The sequence below is a fragment of the Cadophora gregata genome, assembly GCF_030347475.1.
Source record: "Cadophora gregata isolate MNR1 chromosome Unknown scaffold_17, whole genome shotgun sequence".
Classification (NCBI taxonomy): domain Eukaryota; kingdom Fungi; phylum Ascomycota; class Leotiomycetes; order Helotiales; family Ploettnerulaceae; genus Cadophora; species Cadophora gregata.
The window spans coordinates 1,035,850-1,051,507 of record NW_026695940.1 but is presented as its reverse complement, the minus strand read 5'-3'; the positions used below and the strand labels follow the sequence as shown (position 1 = coordinate 1,051,507).

At 40.1% G+C, this 15,658-nt stretch overlaps 2 protein-coding genes across 4 annotated transcripts; one reads left to right on the top strand and one right to left on the bottom strand.

Moving 5' to 3' along the window:
• Positions 1-4,266: 4,266 nt before the first annotated feature.
• Positions 4,267-9,236, bottom strand: RGR1 (mediator complex subunit). 2 transcript variants are annotated; one of them, XM_058499605.1, is made up of 4 exons: positions 9,087-9,236; positions 7,554-8,911; positions 6,289-7,505; positions 4,267-6,240 (listed from the first exon to the last, which is right to left on the bottom strand). In XM_058499605.1, the coding sequence occupies exons 2-4, from the start codon at positions 8,280-8,282 to the stop codon at positions 4,707-4,709; spliced, it is 3,480 nt and encodes a 1,159-aa protein (XP_058350649.1). In that variant the 5' UTR covers positions 8,283-8,911; positions 9,087-9,236; the 3' UTR covers positions 4,267-4,706. The 2 variants fall into 2 exon arrangements, with proteins under 2 accessions (XP_058350649.1, XP_058350650.1); XM_058499606.1 differs by lacking the exon at positions 9,087-9,236 and having other exon boundaries at positions 6,289-8,309.
• Positions 9,237-9,956: 720 nt separating this feature from the next.
• On the top strand, positions 9,957-13,683 carry ATG22_2 (Autophagy protein 22). 2 transcript variants are annotated; one of them, XM_058499603.1, is made up of 4 exons: positions 9,957-10,554; positions 10,744-13,192; positions 13,268-13,334; positions 13,390-13,683. In XM_058499603.1, exons 1-2 carry the CDS (start codon positions 10,272-10,274, stop codon positions 12,405-12,407), a joined length of 1,947 nt encoding a protein of 648 aa, XP_058350647.1. In that variant the 5' UTR covers positions 9,957-10,271; the 3' UTR covers positions 12,408-13,192; positions 13,268-13,334; positions 13,390-13,683. The 2 variants fall into 2 exon arrangements, with proteins under 2 accessions (XP_058350647.1, XP_058350648.1); XM_058499604.1 differs by having other exon boundaries at positions 9,957-12,535; positions 12,597-13,658.
• The last annotated feature ends 1,975 nt before the right edge of the window (positions 13,684-15,658 follow it).

Below are 15,658 nucleotides of genomic sequence, written 5' to 3'. Positions count from 1 at the left end.
ATAAATTAGACTAATCCTAGGTTTACTATATAACTCTAGCCTTATAGCCTTATAATATCAGCTTTACTTATATAACTCGTCTATTATAATTAGTTTATTATAAAAAGCTTCTTTTATTAAAGTAAATATTTCGTATAATACTAATATAATTAAGTTATAATACTTAGATTTTATAAATATTAAAAGTATAAAAACTTATAAAATATATTAGTATCGTACTAGTAAACAAATAATAAGTGTATATTAATATATATTAAAATCCAAGGTTTAGTTCAAAGGTATTTAAAAGTGTATATTATAAAGAGTATCTACAGGTTAGAATATATACTACCTTCTAAATAACCCCTGGTTTATATCCGAAAGGGATCTATTCCCTAACCGGGATTACCTGCACCCCCTGATTTCCCCTTATACCTCCATAGTAAAGGTCTGCGGACTAACAAAATAACTTGTATATTAACTTTAAATAATCTTTTTACTTTTTTAAGTACTTATTCTACTATTAATAAGTATACTTTATATTTATATATATAGATTCTATTTTAGTTAAGTTTAAAATCTATAGTTATATAAGTTATAATTATAGGATTATACTATTAAAGATAGTTATAAAACTATTAGTTATTAACTTTAAGTAATAATCTTTAATTTTATACTTTATTAAAGTACTTATTATAAAAGTAAATACTTACTAAAGTATATTCTAATTTAAGTTTTTTAAAGAGATTTATAAATAATTATATTTTTACTACTTATATAATTACTTTTTAGTTAGCTTATTTTATTATACTATTTAGTTTATATATAATAATAAAAAAAAGCTTAAGCTTAATATTAAGTTTATCTACTTATATATTATACTTTCTAAATCCGTAAATTATAATAATTACTTTCTTTTAATTATATTTAAATTTATAAATTAAAAGCTTAAACTAAGTATATACTTAGTACTTAAAGCTTTTAATACTTTTAAATACTTTATTATAAGATTTTAATTAAAATATATAATTATTAAGTAATCTATTATACTTATATCTAAGTACTAAGAGTTAAAAGTAGTTTCTAAGGTATTTTAAGAAATTAAATAAATCTTAACTAATTCTCTAGAATAGCTTTATTAATCTTCGCTTTAATAAGTAATAAGATATAACTTAAGTAGTATATATAAGTATATAATACTTATACTTTAAGTATCTTATAGTATTAGTTATTCTTACTTTTCTTAAAGCTTTTATTATCTTTTAAAGAGTATTTAAATCTAAGTATTTTAATTATAAATATTATATTATTTTTAAATCTAAGTAAGATTTACTATAATTATAAAATAAGTAGAATACTTAATTCCTTAAATAGTTTATACTTATAAATACTATAATATTAGCTTTATTAAATAGGATCTTATAAAAGTTAAAAAAGTAATTTAGATACTTATTATATTTAAAGAATATAAGATTAAGTTTATAAATAAGCTATTAGACTACTAGATAATCTCTTATAAGTTAACTATTATTATATTATAAGTAGCTTCTAGTATTTACTTATAAAGTACTTATAAATCTCTTTTAGTTTCTTCTTACTTAAGTTTAATTTATACTTACTAGTATTAATAAAGAGCTTTTTATATATTACTAGCTAAAGCTTATTATAATCTTTAAGAGCTTACTTATATATTTTATCTTAAAAGTATAAGTACTTTTTCTTAAATATTTAATCTACTTTACTATTAGATTTTAAAGTAAAAGAATCTTATTTTTTATTACTCTTTCCTCTAAAAGTAATAAAATAACTATATTCTTTACTTTTATTACTTATAAGCTTATAATACTATATATTAACTTCCTTTATATAGAATAGTTATATAAATTATAAAAAAAGTATATAACTACTTTTTTCTAAGATTATTTACTTCCTTAAATTAGAGGTAGTATTTATAGGATTATATATAATTAAAGTTACTTATAGTAATTAGGAGGTTTATAATCTTAAGTATTCTATCTATATTTAGAATATAATATAAGATACTTTTATATATAAGCTTCTAATAAGATATAATCTAAGTCTTAGAGTTAAGCTTAATTTCTTTTATTAACTTAAGTAATAATTAGTATTTATTCTTAATTAAGGTTTAAATAGTACTATTTATTTAATTTAAAATATATTTAAGTAATTAAAGAAATATTTAAATATTAAAGCTTTTATTAGTAATAATTTTTATACTTATAATCTTAAAGTATTACTTAGTTATTATTTTCTTAATTTATTTATAAAGCTTTTAGTACTAAGTTATTTAAAGTTACTAGATCTTAGTATTTATCTTTTATAACTCTTACTTAGCTTTTACTATTACTTTATAATTTAAAGCTTTTATTAATATAACTTATATTAAAGTCTTTAAAATAACTTAAAGATAACTAGAGCTTATATTTAAAAAGCTTTATAAAGTTCTTAAACCTTATATTATTACTTAGCTTATAAGCTCTATTTTATACTTAATATAAGAGATTTTATATAATTTTATCTTATAAGCTATTATATTAGTTATAATTTACTTTATAATCTAAGAGAGCTTATTAAGGATTTAAGTAAAAGAAAGAGTATCTAAAACTTCTAAATTAATATAAAGCTAAAGTCTTAGAATATTTATACTTAGTATTAAGTACTTTATCTAAGTAAGAAAATCCTTTAGTTTTAAGTATATAATATTAGTACTAAATAATTATTTAGATTTTAAGAAGTAATCGAGAGGTTCTAATTAAAAGCTTAATTAAAGTAATAGAACTATATATATACTAAGTACTTAGAAGATAAATATAGCTCTTAATTATTATATAGTAGTAGAGTAGGCTTTTATTTAGTAAAGAGCTTACTTAATTAAGTAGAAATTATAATATTAAAAGATATATTTAAAAGAATATTACCTCTTAGAATCAGAGGCTAAGAGTATATTATATATATATATAGTATACTTACTAAGTATATACTAAACCTAGGATAGGCTTATATAGCGCTAGTGTTCGATATTTAATATATTTTACTATTAAAACTAAGCCTAATATAGCTTTTATAATAGGTTAATATACTAGATATATATCTGATTCTAATAGTAAGTTAGCTTTAAAATTAACTAATAACCTTGAATTTTATAAAAGAAGTAAATATATTAATATAACCTATTACTTTATAAAAAATGAAATAGCTATTAATAAACTATAGCTATTATATATAAATACTAATAGTTAATTAACAGATAGCTTTATAAAAGGACTAAATAATAATAAATAATAAAAATTTATATCTGCTTTAAATTTAACTAATTACTAAAGTAATAATAAAAATAACTATAATAGAAATAACAAGAATAATAATAAGATAAATATCAAATAATTAATATATATCTTCCTTTCTTATATTAAGTGTTTTTTCCGAAGAATAAGAATACTATTACATGAAGGCCTATATATATACCTCTTTATAGCTTTACTTTTACCTACCTACCTTTATAACTTTATAGCTCTTTTAATATACGCTTACACGCTAGTATACTTATAAAATAACGCCTATAGACCTTCTTATAAATCGTCTATATTATTCTAGCTATAAATCCTTTTGCGAGATCACTAATTATCCTCTTTAGAGCGACGGCTATTAATTACTAATATACTATATATATTAGACTTAAAAACGTAAGTAGTACTAAGAGAAGACTAAGAGTAAGTTTATTTAAAAGAGAACGAGTACTTCAGAGGTAAAGGAAAGGGATTTAGATACTAAAGAAGCGCGTGAAGTTAGAGGCGATATATTAAAAGTAAGAGAAGGAAAGCTAGTGTTAATAAAAGCTCTCTAATAATAAGTATTAGTAGAATTAAGAAGAGAGATAATAAGAAATCGAATAGAACTGTTTTATATAACTTAAGATTATTAATATCTCTATAAATAAAATACCCTCCGAAATACTCTCTGATTCTAAGCTATAAATACTCTTAGAAATACCCTCGAAAGGTTCGATAGCTAGTAAACTATTAAAAAGCTCTAGGAATTATAATAACTTATCTACGAGTCTACCTGCGAGCCTACTTACAAGCCTACCCTTGAACTTATCTCTTCTACCGAAGCTCTTATAGCTAACGAGTATAAAACCTTTCTAGATAATAATACAAACTATATTTAAGGTAAGTATCATCCAACTTATACTAACGTCTAAATGTAAGTATAAGAAATATTAGAATAAGATATTACGTATTAGAACACGACTAAAATAGCCTGAAAGCCTTTATTAAGGATATAAGTAGACACGGGCGGTTGTTATCTCTTTTTCTTATAGACTGCTTTATTTGCAACAGCTGTTGGGACACCACGGATGCAATTCTAACATTGAACCCATTTCGCTCCTCATCAGGTGGACGGCTACCTCTCATTCAACTATAACAGCCACATGCTGCCTCCTTAGACACCAGATCTTTCTGACCAACGCCAGAACAGAAAACCTCGCATAATCCATTTCGCGCCAAAAAAAAAGACAGCTAGTGCACTATAAACGCCAACGCAAGATGAACCAGAAGTGAGAGAAAAAATGTCCCAGAAGTAGAGAAGGAAACCTAATGTTGCACTATCATAACCATGCCACCTCACGCCAACGCTATGCTCCTGCTCACAAACGGACTCTTCGTCCACTTCCATAATTACTCGCTGGGTATCAAGACGCCATATCAATCGATTTCCACGATCTCCCGATTTTGTGCATTATTCCTTCCTTGGCTCTGGTTTTGACTTTGGTTCGGTGTTGACTGCTGTTGTCTCTGTGGCTGTTGCTGTCGCGGAGGCGCTTGTTTCTGGAGGTCTGGCGCTGAAGCTTGAGCTGACAAAGTGATATTCAGGCCTTTCCCGCTCATCGCGAAGTTCCTTACAACTTCATCCAGCTTGAGAAGAAGAGTCTCTGTACCACTGCCCTGAGCCACTGCGCTAATTCTCATGCCCTGCCATCGCAAGCCTGAAGCATTCCACAAATGTTTCAGTGCTTCATCAAGTGTGTCTTCTCCTTTGCCTCGAGACGAGCTATCAGTTCGTTGGACATACCACCAAGGCACTCCTTTCCGTTGCCGCAATCTAACCTCGAATTCAATCTTTCGAGACATCAAAATAGCGTTGACGTTTGGGGAGGGGTTAACGAGGTTGTACCTGATTAGATATGAATCGGCTGCCCTGACGTTAATAAATGCTTCCCCCCTTGCGCTCAGCTCGTCTGAGCACCATGCCATTTCAATGATATCGAAAGCGCTTAGAATAGGAAGTGTCAATGGTAGAAACGTCGCGATGCCATCCAATCCTTCAGGTCCATTCAAGATCTTCGCAAGAGTATCCGCAATTCGAAGGTGCGGATTGCCCTTCTCCAACACCAATACCATGATATTGTCTGTAGCGCTGAAGTCGACTGTTACCTTGTACACATTGGGAGCTGCATCGACACCCATCACGTCTGCCGCGGGGGCTGACGGGTTGTGCCGATATGTGAATATTATTTTCCCCAGAGAGACCATTTCGCAGACCAGGGTTTTCTCGTGCTTGTGAAGCACCTGGATGAATTCTACCAATCGCTCAACCCGGACCATGCGGTCAATAAGAACAGGGACGACAGGTTCGCCTACCCTACTATGCAATCGTATCGCGAAAGATCCGGTCTGAGCGTTGAAAATCACATTCTTGTCGACCTGGTCATTGATGTTCAAGAGAGCCTGCGGGAGTGGAACCAGCATCTGCGCTTCCGCGATAAGTACCGCACGTTCCCCAGCACTGAAAGGTCTTTGGGGAGCAATGCTCGGAGGCTGACTGCTCATCATCGGTACCTGCATAACTTGTGACTGCACAGGACTGCTTAGATCATCACTGTCGTTGAAGCCCGACGAGAACATCTCCACGCCTTGAAAAGTGATCCGGATGATATCTTTGGCCCAGGGGTTTCCAGTACGTGGAAGTCTGTTTTTTGACGGGACAAGGTCCGAAAGGCGAGTATAAACAGAAGGTAAAATAAGGGCCTTGGAAAGCCTCCCCTTCCCAAGCATATGATGGACATGTTTGGCGTGGAGGATCTTCATGTTGGTGAAGTGGGAGATGACGCCAGCAGCAAAGATATTCAGTGTGGATAGGAAAGGATAAGTGGGTCTAGGTGATGATGTCTGGATCGGAAGTTTGATGGCACAATCAACCTCCCGGTTATTCGACTGCAATGTGGTAGGTACTAAGGCACTGTTTGAGTAAGTCTCTGCATATTTAACGTTGCGGATATGAACTAACGTTTTGACCAAATGCCATTTCTCCCCACTCATGCTCTGGGAAACAGCTAAGAACCAATCCTTAGCCCAGCCATATCGCCTGAACCATACGACTGCCAAATGGTCCTTGCCAGCAAACTGCTGCACTCTGTCTAGTCGCAGCTCTGGATTACCGACTTTGTTCCATCCGACACTGAGAGCACGCGTTGAGAGGTCTTCCGTAATTAGGAAGAGACGAAGACGTTCAACCCACATGTGCCCTTCGCTCGCAGGATCTTGGACCCGATCATTCAAGCCAGCTTCAAAATTGGCAAAAGCCCGGCACATTGGACTAAAAATAAAACGACCGGATATAGGGTTGATTTTGATCGACAAACGGTGTTCACATGTCAGTTGAATCTTGAGCTCGGACTCTGCCGGATTATCTTGAGAGATGTGCAATGATAACTCCAGGTCACCTTTCGCGAAGAGAGGCTTGACCACCAAGTTTTGATAAATAGCGGTCAGGATATATTCCACGTGTCTGGAAATGACCGACTCCAGTAATGACTTGGTTGAAATACTTGTAGTATCGAATGTAATGTCGAAATCCTTCACTTCCTTAGATTCGCGAAACCATCTGATGAACAACAGACTCGTCGCCTTAGGGTCCGGGCGACTGTCTTGTCGCCTGCCGCTGTGAACTCCCAGTATAACCCAACTTTTCGAACCTTTGACGAGGACACCTTTTGAATTCCGAAAGTCGGTATATCTATTAACCCAGTATTGGATTGAGATAGGCCTGTTAAGGATCTCGACTTTCAGTGTATCGATCCACGTAGATCTAGCTAGTGTGACAGCCTGGCGTCGGAATTCGTTAATCTTGTAAGTCAAGATAAGCTCATGCAAATACTTGTAGCATCCAGAAAGACCATCCTTCAGAAGGATCTCGTTGACTTTATTTTCCAAGTGCCAGCGGATTCCCGGGTCCATATTTCCTGATGATGGCTGAAACAGGAATCGGAAATCAATAAACCAGTACTGCGACCCCGATTCTTCATCTGCAATTGTAAGGTCTATTTCAAACTCTCCCGGTACTGTGAAAGTAGCACGACCAGACCTGATAGTGAAATCCCTGAATTGGAACGGTATGCTTTCATGATCTTTTAAATTGAGCCGTACGCAGAGGAGAGTGTTGAGCTTCTCTAGTGATCCCATAACTTCCTTGGCGGTCAATGGTGGCGGTTGAATGTAGTTTAGCTAGACCTATTAGCAAAGTTGCCTAATGACTCTGTTGCTTATACTCACATCCGGCATCCAGGACGCCTGCCCAGTCGTCAAAACTTCTAAGGCCGTCTTGATGTCCGGGTTTGGCAGTCGAAAATTCTGGAGCGCCCTCTTGTTCTCGGCCATCAAGTCCACCGCATCTGTGTAGAGCCTTTTTTGGGCCTCCAAATGGATCCTCAAGTCAATCAAGCGGCTAACATCCTCCGCCTTCCGACTCCAGCCCGTGATAACTAAAGCCTTCGTCCATGCTTCATGCGACGAGGTTGCAAAATTCATCAATCGCAATTTTTTGTTTACATTTTCTGGTGAAGGATCGTCCGTCGAACTGAGATAAGACACACTGCCATTTACCGCCGAAGTAGGAGCTGGCATCCGTCCTAGTTCCTGAAGGGTACCAAGCAAGTCCACATGTGTTTTTTGCGCCAGTCGAGCAAGCAAAGTTGAGAGTGGAAAGTAACTCTCAGAGATATGAGCAACCTCTTCAGGCAATCGGTCCACTCTAGCTTGCATGGTTCGTGAATCACCATTCTCTCCAACCCCATGCCGCAAGCCTTCGGGAAATTTTCCATTCAATCCATTTGAAATGGCCGAACTTACGGGAGCCATGATTTGCGACTCTCTCACCTTTCCTTTGTCTTGGATCCTGTCTACATTGGGTAGTACACCATTTATGCCATTGGGCCGTTGGTCTCTGTCATGATTCGTATGTGAACCATTCCTGCTCCCGTGGTCCATGATGACGCCGGGCATGCTCCCTGATCCCAGATCCTCTTGCGGCCTCTCAACCCCCCAAGAGTCCCCCCCAACTGCCCCCGCTTCAACCTTTGCCCGCTCTGTCGACTCTATCTTGGCTGATGTCTCGAAAGGTGGGGAATATTGCGATTGTAGAAGGGCTCAACGAGCAGAGCCTGCGCTATCGATGAGGGCCAAGGGGCATCGGCGCGATCGATAGCAACCACTGAGACTGGGGCTGAGATGTTCGCTGAGATTCTTGAGACTGGCAGATTGTGCGAGCGGCTCTGCGCTGGAGGGTGAGGATGAGGATGTAGGACGTGAACTTGAGCGTAATGTGGCTGGCAGGTCGAAAAAGAGGTTGGGCTGTTCGTACGTAATTGCTGATTAGGAGTCGAGCAAATAATTGGCCTTGGGAGTCATGAGATTATTAGTTCCGTGGTCGCGTTGGTTGACATTGACGTTTATTTGTTTGAAGGTGAAGGTAAAGAAAGGCGACGGCGACAGCGACGACAACGTTGGTAAGTGGTTTGCTTTAGATGGGCGGTTCAGAGAAAGCGCGGGTCTGGGCGGCTCGTGCAGGGATGCCTACCTACCTTACCCATCTTACCCACCTTACCCACCTCAGGTAGGTACCGACCAGCTACCTTCAAGGTTACCGTATTAGCCGGGTACCGTACCACGTGATATTTGACATTCTCGGCGCTCGGAAGGTAACGGACCAACTAAGGTAGATAGGTAAGCGAGGTAAGGTACCTTAGGCAGGGAAGGTGGAGTACCCCGAGTACCTACGCTGCGCAAGGTGGGGGGGGGGGGGGGTACCTTGAAGGCAAAAGCCAGGTTTTGGGAATCGGTAGAGCTGCAAGTGCACTGCAAAAGCTTGGAAATCAAAGGAAGCTCGAGTTTCGGAATAAAACGTAGAACTGTTTGTATGATATGATAGGCAGGGAGGTAGGTAGACACCTGCTTCTGTTTCTTTTAAAAAATATTGTCCCCTCAACTGCGACATGCACATCTCATTCGGCCTTTTACAGGGTGTCAACAAGGTGCGGGGCAGGTCTTAGCGACCGATCTGGCAGCCCTTTACTTCGTTAGGCACAGTGTCTCGCTTACAGGCTTTACTTACAGTACAGCCTTACAGGGCTTTCTGAACAATGCATGGAACCGCAGTGACAAAAGCGGGCAGAGCGTTCACGCAGTATCTCCTGCGAGTACTTAATTTGTAGTTAATACTAGGTAGGTACCTAGTTACGAGTACGGCGCCCACTGTTCTCACCGTAACTCGTGGGAATTCCTATCAACAGATCTTTGCTCCTGAAGGCGCTGTCTCCTAACATAATTTACATGCTCTTGCTCTGGCTTCTGAGACATGTTACGAAGTTGAAGCCAATGGAAGGACAAGGCGATTCCAGGACGTATTGATACTGTAGTGGTAAATATATATAAATGAAGAATAGTCTTCATGTATCAAATAATCTCAGAATGTCTCGCCTACTTAGGTACTGACAACCATAATCATATTATCTTTTCTCATGTTCTCTTCTGTTCTGTTTTATTGTATTTCCAATGCTGACTTGCCGCCAAGCTTTCAACCGCCCGTCAAGGCCAGCAGCCAGGCACCAGGCATCATTACAGTAGGAGCAGTCACAGCTAGCTTCGCAAGGGCCTCGGGGGGGAACAGCTCCCTGTTGTTCAACATCTCTCTCCGTCATTCGTTATCCATCTTCAGCTTCTTACTTGCCTCGTCCTTCTCTTTTCTTCCAGCGTTATATATATATCATTGCGCTATATCCCATCGCATTGTATCACGAACAGTATATCTATTCTTACATTTCGACCCAAGTGCATTCGCCCAAATGTCCCTGCATCTCCGCTATTTACAATAATCGCCATTCTGTACCACGATGTTTTAAGCGCCTCTCGCCTGCTTACCTGCTTACCTACTAAATATCGCGTACTACCAATCCTACACATAGCCCAATCACCAGCTGTGGCATGTAACAAACAATGGTACCAAGACACGAATCCCAAGCTCAACCGCGACCAGATCATCCGCAACGCGAGTTGTCCTCGAACAGCACAAAGAGATCATTCCATTCATATACTTCGTCTTTCGAAGCAGATGACGAGCACTCGAGCTCTAACAACGAAAGCATGGGACCAGATCATGGCGTCAGAGAGGGACCGTCTCAATACGATGGAGAAGATACACGCTTGACAAGCCATAAGGAGCTGTCGGGATGGTACGCATATGGCTTTGCGGCAGAGGTCTTCGTTATCTGCGGAATGGGTGAGTAATGGTTGGGCAAGAGAAGCTCAGTCCGGGCTTCCAATTACAAGACTTCCTAGACCATGCACGAACCATGGTTACAGAGATACACTGCAATAAAGGTGTCGCGAGCGGCTCGACGATTGGGATATCAAAGCCGCACGCAATGGTTACGATCAGGGTGCTGTACTATGCTAACATGTATTCAAGGATCATTTATCCCTATTACCCTCGAACAACTGGCCCGTGAGAATGGAGTTCTACTTTCTGATCTCTCTATACCTTGTCCAGCGAGTTCCTCGCACCCACCGCCTAATTTTCCGGGGCCGACCGCCGTCAAGGACCTTGGACAATGCGTGGTCCATGTACTGGGTCTGCAAATAAATACCGCAAGCTTTGCCATGTACACGTTCTCTTTGAGCGTTTTGTTTCAAGCGCTCCTTGTGGTATCAATAAGCTGTGCTGCAGACCATGGCAACTATCGAAAACGGCTGTTACTACTTTTCGCCTTCACCGGCTCAGTAGCGACTATGCTCTTCCTGCCAATCATTCCCAAGTTATATCTTCTGGCGGCCCTCCTTGCCATGATATCAAATACTTGCTTCGGTGCAAGTTTTGTGCTCCTGAACTCATTCCTACCACTGATGGTTCGCCATCATCCAAGGACGCAATATCAGAGCCCGGACTTCACGCCTGACTTACAATCAACAATTTTGGGAAATCAGCCGTCAGATGTTTCACTACATGCCCCAGAAGGCTCTCAGGATCTGACATCTCCTCTACTATCCCCAGCACCGGACCCGACCCGGCCTTTGCCAGCGGCTAAAAATCTCACATCTATCGAGTTACAGCTCTCTACACGGATATCATCCACCGGTATTGGTGTTGGGTATAGCGCAGGATTACTTTTACAATGTGTCTGTATTGTTATCGTCTACGCTCTACATAGTACAACTTTCTCACTGCGCCTTGCCTTGTTCGTGGTTGGTGCATGGTGGTGCATTTTCACAATTCCTGCGGCGCTGTGGCTGAGACCCCGACCTGGCCCTCCCTTACTAGCGAAAGCTAATGGGGAGAAGAGATCTTGGATTGCATATATTGCCTACGCGTGGATGTCCCTTTGGAGGACTGTCAAGCTTGCTCGCCGCTTGAAGGATATCACACTGTTCTTGGGGGCTTGGTTCCTCCTTTCAGACGCCATTGCGACAGTCTCTGGCACGGCAGTCCTGTATGCCAAAACTCAACTCCGCATGGAAGCAGCATCCTTAGGATTCATAAATGTCATAGCAACGACAGCAGGCGTTCTTGGTGCCTTTTCATGGGCCTACATATCTCGTAAAGTTGGCTTACGACCCCACCAGACGATACTTGCTTGCATCTGCATCTTCGAAGTCATCCCGCTGTATGGCCTTTTGGGCTACCTTCCATTTGTAAAAAATTGGGGCGTGATCGGCCTTCAACAACCGTGGGAGATGTATCCTCTTGGATTCGTGTATGGTTTTGTGCTCGGAGGTCTGAGCAGCTATTGTCGCTCGCTATTCGGGGAGCTTATTCCACCAGGATCAGAAGCTGCTTTCTATGCACTCTACGCCATAACGGACAAAGGCTCGAGTATCTTTGGCCCAGCAATCGTTGGCGCTATAGTTGATCGAACTGGTGAGATTCGACCCGCATTCTGGTTTCTGGCTGCTCTTGTCGGTCTACCTGCGCCGTTGATTTACTTTGTGGATGTGGATAGAGGCAAGGCAGAGGGTGTCAAGTTAGCGGAGATTATTGAGGGGTTCAAGAGTGCCGAGGCAAGCGAATCACAAAGCTTGCATGAAGAGCAAAGGCTCTTAAGCCATGAGCACGAGGAAGATGATTCAAGGGGTTAGACTGGTCGTTTTTTGGCCATTTAATTAAGGCGTTAGGCATCGGTGCACAGCGATGGAGTCATGGCCTAGGTCTTTGGAGAATCATGGTATATCTTGTCATGGTCTTTCACTGATTTTTTTTCCGTCTTGTACGCGTCTAGTTTTGCTTTAAACATCATGTCCTCAATACATGTTAACAATTATCTCAAGGTTAACTCGGGAATTACAGGTTCGCTCTTCTAAAAACACCCCTACAGAGCGAGTCTCAATATCCAACGACGGAAAAGTCTCGTCAGGGTAAGCCGCCACACGCAATGGCCACGGTATCACAAGTGTTCACCTTGGCAATCTATGTCGACCGACCCCATACGAGCCTACCACGCCGGCATATCTCTCTCATGCTACATGACCCTTCTCGGCAGCCTGCAAGTGATCTCTGCATTCCGTAACACGGAATTCTTGGCAGAGACCGAATTTGTCAACAGGCTCGAACCCGAACTCGAGAATGGTTGCGCGAGCACAGGCAATGTCTTGAGTAATGTCGTGAATACCTGTCATCACTTGGCGATCATAAGATATTGACATTGGTACTTCTTGGAGGTCTAGTGGGTCTATAACAACCCCATGCCGGCTGTCGAGTAGCCTGTCACTTTGACATCCATCTCAAAGCTCTACAAGCCAATCCCCCCAGCGCGCGAGTCAAGTCAACAACATTTTTAGCAATCATATTCCAATAGTCTATCATGACGTGCGAAGCGTCCAGGTTCCTCCCTCTCTTGCCTGTTAGCACTACTTCCTGCGCATCAGTTAGTTGCCTACCTTTCAAGGTCCACATCATCACGTCAAATGCTTTTCAACGACTAAGATTCTCCACTTCACAGGTCGCAACATCCAACTTTCCATTGAGCGCCGAACCCTCCATTTCTGCTGAATTGAAAGATGCCGACGGTAGGCTACAGCAGCATCGCTGACGCTGAAGGATTATCTAATTAACATGGAGCAGAGAACAGGAAGTTAGAAATCGAGATTAAGCGACTCGAGGAGGAAATAAAGCGGCTGCAGGAGAATATATCGGGTTTGAAAAGCATGTCTTGAGAGTCTTGGACACCACTTAGCCGGTCTCCATTGCCTGTGTCCTTGCCTGAGTAAGGGGATCAGGATAGGTGGACTTCTGTATATTGTCTTTCGTAGTACGTCTCACAAGCACTGTGCTTGCAATGTGCCTCCGAGCCAAATTTATCAAGCCACCGGTCTCTAAGTACTGGAAAACACCTATCAAATCCTATTCCTATCTTCCATCATCGTAACCACAATGTTGCTCAGTACAAAGTTGCTCAGTACAAAGTTGCTCAGTACAAAGTTGCTCAGTACAAAGTTTGGCTATGCCAGCGAGCTTACATATGCCATTTCTTGTTAATCAAAGGGAAGTTTGTTCTATTGCTTCAGCCAGTGACCAATAAGATAGTATCATAAGCTCGTTGAAATCTCGATCATCGATGCAGCTTTTTTACCCATGTCCCGCTGATATAGATGCTAGTTCTCTAACTTCCATAGCGAGCCTCACAAAAGAGTGTCCTCTCGCGAATTAGCCAAGCAGATCTGGGCTCGACTCTAGCCCCACTGCCATTTCAAAAACGACTCTCCTGTCATCAGTACAGGCTTCGACTGCGATATTTGGAATCCTTGCTATTGTGGTGTGGAACAACCCGGCACCGTCTCGTCCTGGAATGCCACCGTGTCAAGCGCCCTTCCGAATATCATTGAATGACAGATTAAGAACAAGGGAAGGCAGTAAATAGAGTATGAGCTAATCCAACTAATATTATTCTCAACTTTACAAGCTCTCGTGTACTCGAAAGATATTAGTAATAGTCCATATGCCTGCTCGCGTGTCTGGTCTGGTTCCTGAGAATAGTGGTTCCAAAGAGAATTGCGAGACACACCCCAAAATAATGAATGTGGGATTAACTTGGACTTCTTCCATCGAGAGCTACAGAGTGCTGAAACAGCGGTAATGCAGGTGTTGAAGGACCATGGGAGCTAAGACTTTCCAGTGTTGAGCACTGATGCCACTGAACGAGTTACCAGAGCTAATGAAGTATTCCATAGCCTTCCTACCAACTTTCCATCCGGCTGCAGATACATCCTCGTTGCGAAAATCCGTTTAGTGTGCAGGATCTTCTTTTTAAGCCTTATTATCCAGCTGTTGCTTATGATTCCACGGCTACAGCCTTCTCAGTTGATAGGAGTCGACTAGGAAATGCCTGGCTGTAGTGACTTTGGCAGTACAGGTAATAACGGCTCATGAGTCCTTTACTAAGAACATGTGGTCAAATTTACAGAGGGCTTTGAGTTGGTGGGGACACTGCCATTTGTAGCTGTCGCAGATCTCCAGGCTCAGTCGATGCCCTGCCATATTTTACATCTATCAATGGCATGATGCTTCGGAATGGCCGATTACACAGTCACATCCAGATTATTACTTACCACACTCATAAGACCATGCTATGCTCTGATAGATGTTGCAGAGGAGTGCCTGGTGTCTCTAGGTATTGCAATTATAGTCGAAAGCTCCAAGCAGAATTATATTGCAGCGACAGCAAGAGGAGTCATTGCCTATCTCCGGTCTCCAGACGACTTACTAGCGCCAAGGACTGTTGTTTGTTTAGCTGTCCAGAAACAGGCGCCGAGGATCGCTCTTTGATATATGTACATTATTATTGGCAATAAGGGAAGCATCTAGAGGAATTTTGGCATGTAATTATTTGTGTTTGTGTCGGGTATGCCACTGAGGTCATGAGATGGCGGGAAATATCAAAGGCCTTATTATCGCTAAAATATATATTAGAACAATAATGCAATAGACCAGGGAAGAACGTAAAGAACCTCACACAAAGATCAAAGAATAAGATACTCCAAGACTAGAAAGAACAATTGCAACTTTGACTACTCGAATTTAAAGGGCCAGATCAGGTCACTAAACTATCTGGCTTAAGGCAACTTGAGAATAGCTGCACTATGCACTAGGCTTTCTGGAATCAACTCTGTATGATCAATAGGCCTAGTACAGTGTCTGTCAGATATGCAACAATTCCAGCAATTCATTTCCCCCGAGGCTAAAACTGGCTTGATTCTGTCGTTGTCAAAACCGTTAATGGATATGGCCAAGCAGAGTCCAGGAATACTGGATATGTAGTAGTCAATAGGAAGCCAAAACACGCAATATGCTTGACTCGGAACTAAGGTACGGATTTCAGTCCCTTTTTTTGCAC

Coding starts and splice junctions, on each gene's coding strand:
- RGR1 (XM_058499605.1), bottom strand. CDS start 8,282: ATGCCCGGCGTCATCATGGACCACGGGAGCAGGAATGGTTCACATACG. Junction 7,506..7,553: donor AGGCGTCCTGGATGCCGGAT/GTGAGTATAAGC, acceptor TAATAGGTCTAG/CTAAACTACATTCAACCGCC. Junction 6,241..6,288: donor AAATGGCATTTGGTCAAAAC/GTTAGTTCATAT, acceptor TTACTCAAACAG/TGCCTTAGTACCTACCACAT.
- ATG22_2 (XM_058499603.1), top strand. CDS start 10,272: ATGGTACCAAGACACGAATCCCAAGCTCAACCGCGACCAGATCATCCG. Junction 10,555..10,743: donor CTTCGTTATCTGCGGAATGG/GTGAGTAATGGT, acceptor CATGTATTCAAG/GATCATTTATCCCTATTACC.